The following is a 2,703-nucleotide window of genomic DNA, read 5'->3' as shown; positions in this document are numbered from 1 at the left end:
GATACTAGGGAAATCAGCAACATCCACAATAAGCCAAGGCAGGCAAGCTTGGCATAAACCTCAACCAACAGACACCAGTACGCAGGGAAGACTGTCAAACAAACGAATGTCACCATCATGGAAAAGAATTAAAGCTTGAAAACAGTCAAAACCCTGTCCACAATCCTGACAACACGCCTACTTTAGAGTCACAAGGAGCCCATGTGGCACTCAAACAGAGACAAAAGGGCAGCCATGATGCCACAGGTGCTTTAAATACCCTCATTCAGGGGCTGGGCAATGGGAGGAGCTGACCTACATCTGATGGTGTGTTCAAAGGCCATCTGGAAATACCAAACTTTCCAGACAGATGCTCCCACTACATTAGCAAAAAGCAAAAACAGTTGGAGCTTCAGAGGGTTAAGAAACTGCATTACAGTTAGTAAGACTCAGGCTTTGGCATCATCGTCACCTGGTCAAAAGAACCAGTAAACCATCCCAGTAAGGTGTTCATTAATGCGTACAAAATATCTGAAAGCACGTAGAAATAACATCAGCAACCATTTTCAAAGAGCCTGCAGAGAGTCGCCAGTAAGTGGGTGAAAAGTTTGAGGCAGGGGTTCATCTTCATCTGAAAAAGACAAACAAACGGACAAATGAACTCTCACAGGACTTTCTAAACCACAAACACGTGTTCAAACTAATTCTGTCGACTCGGCGTTAGCATCACAATGCTATTTAAGCCGCACCACGTAGCTGCAGACCAAAGCGGCCTCACCTTTTTCTGGGTTCCTGCTGTGGTCTGCGTCGAGGTCGAAGCTCAGACTGTCTGCAGCGTCTAAAACGAGACGTCAGAGGTGATGGGAACTTCGAACACTGCGGTTCTCAAGCATCTCTCGCTGCAGACCCCAGAATAGTCTCACTTCTTTGAACCTTTTCTCACTTCATTTTAATGCTACAGGTTGAACTCTACCACTGAGTGCGTGACTTTACCTTTCTTTTTCTTGACACTTCTGGGCGTCATGTACATGTCCTTGTTCGGGTCACTCATCTGTATCTCTGTTTGGACTGAAATTTGAAGAAAAGTGTCATCATGCGGCAGACAAGCCGAGTTACCCTGTGCTGTACAGGAACATTTACTGTATTTGTTGATTCTCTCAGGACTTCATGTGAAAATGTATTCTCAAACTTCCATTCATGTCACATTTAACGACTGAACCTTCACTAAAAAAGCCGCCTGCCAAAGCTAAATCATACATACATGAATGAAACTCTATAATTTGCTAATACAAACAGCTTGGGTTAAAAACAGGTGTCTTACCGAGTCGTTTCTTCCAGTAAAGCAGTCCCAACACCAGCAGCTGCAGAGCCAACACAACGACGATGGAAACCCAAAGCAGGACGTAGATGTAGAGCGAAAAACTCATCAGCTTGCGTGATGCTGGAAGAACGACATAACAGACGTCATCTTTGTTCCTTGTAGTGCTGGAGACCTGCTCACTGCAGATTCATGCAACACGAGAAGCTACTAAAACCATTCAGAATTGATTCCTTTAACTTGTTTAAATGGTTTTCTTTGGGTTTTGGACTGTTGGCCACATTTGACTCGAATCTATATTGCCTTGTTATTTTTACAGTTGTCTGACATTTTGTACGTCCAGATTTATCCCCACATCCCTCCTCTGCAGAATGGTCTGACTGCACCCCATTATTTTCTATGATACAGGAGGTGGGGCAACAAAACCTTCTGAATTGTATTTCTTTAAACTAATCACAATAATCTTGGGCGTTGATAAGCCCAGGTTGCAGCGATGGTGTCCCAGCAAAATAGTGGCGACGGAAGAGTTTTCTTAAAAAAGCATTTGCACACTTGGAAGTGAGAACTGTTCACCGGAGCAACCGGGCCGGTGTTGCTTTATTGCAGGATCCAAATCTTTGGCAAAATTGGATCTTTTCAGAATGTAGGTCGATGCTTAGAGGCTGGTTTTGTTTCCTATAGTTAAGGGAATGTTGTCCAACCAACAGTCCAAAACCCAAAGATTAAGATTATTAAAGCTTAGTCCAACTCACCACATGCAAACTTATGATACAAACCCCCGAACTTGAACCCTTGTAGTTTGCATCTGGTGAGTTGGACTAAGCTTTAATGATCTTAATCTTTGGGTTTTGGACTGTTGGTTGGACAACATTCCCTTAACTACAGGAAACAAAACCAGCCTCCAAGCATCGACCTACATTCTGAAAATATCCAATTTTGCCGAAGATTTGGATCCTGCAATGAGTCAGCACCTGCCTGGTTGCTCCAGTGAACAGTTCTCGCTTCCAAGTGTGCAAATGCTTTTTTAAAAAAACTCTTCTGTCACCACTATTTTGCCGGGACGCCACTGTTAATAACCAGTACAATTAAACTGTGTCTTACCCGTTTTGTGCTTTTGTTGTGTGTTTGAGTCCTCACTTTTTGTCACTGAGCCTTTATAATCTGGGATGGCCGCTAAAATTTAAAATAACGTCATGTGAGTTCAGCGTCTTGCTGCATGACATGAGCACAAATGGTGGAAATAACTTTTCAGTCAACAAAGGTTTTCTTTTATCTACACAAAGAAGTCAGGATCTCACCTTTAGTCACAGAACTCTCTGGGGTCAAGTCATCACCTGTACGGGATATAAAATATTTTGTGATGATCGCCATGATACCATCAGAAATTCAGTCATACTAATGCATAT

General features: G+C 42.9%; 1 protein-coding gene across 1 annotated transcript in view; it reads right to left on the bottom strand.

Moving 5' to 3' along the window:
• Positions 1-433: 433 nt before the first annotated feature.
• LOC103374518 (uncharacterized) overlaps positions 434-2,703 on the bottom strand; it is a 5,796-nt gene continuing 3,526 nt past the window's right edge. The window contains exons 5-10 of the mRNA XM_008304617.1: positions 2,596-2,631; positions 2,399-2,470; positions 1,301-1,420; positions 973-1,047; positions 758-817; positions 434-610 (exon numbers count right to left, since the gene is read on the bottom strand). Coding sequence (XP_008302839.1) covers positions 546-610; positions 758-817; positions 973-1,047; positions 1,301-1,420; positions 2,399-2,470; positions 2,596-2,631 — 428 coding nt within the window. The 3' untranslated portion in view covers positions 434-545. The remainder of the gene's footprint in view (positions 611-757; positions 818-972; positions 1,048-1,300; positions 1,421-2,398; positions 2,471-2,595; positions 2,632-2,703) is intronic.

The sequence above is a fragment of the Stegastes partitus genome, unplaced genomic scaffold, assembly GCF_000690725.1.
Source record: "Stegastes partitus isolate 25-593 unplaced genomic scaffold, Stegastes_partitus-1.0.2 Scaffold2266, whole genome shotgun sequence".
Lineage (NCBI taxonomy): Eukaryota > Metazoa > Chordata > Actinopteri > Pomacentridae > Stegastes > Stegastes partitus.
The sequence above is the reverse complement of the archived record's forward strand: the minus strand, read 5'-3'. Positions and strand labels throughout refer to the sequence as shown.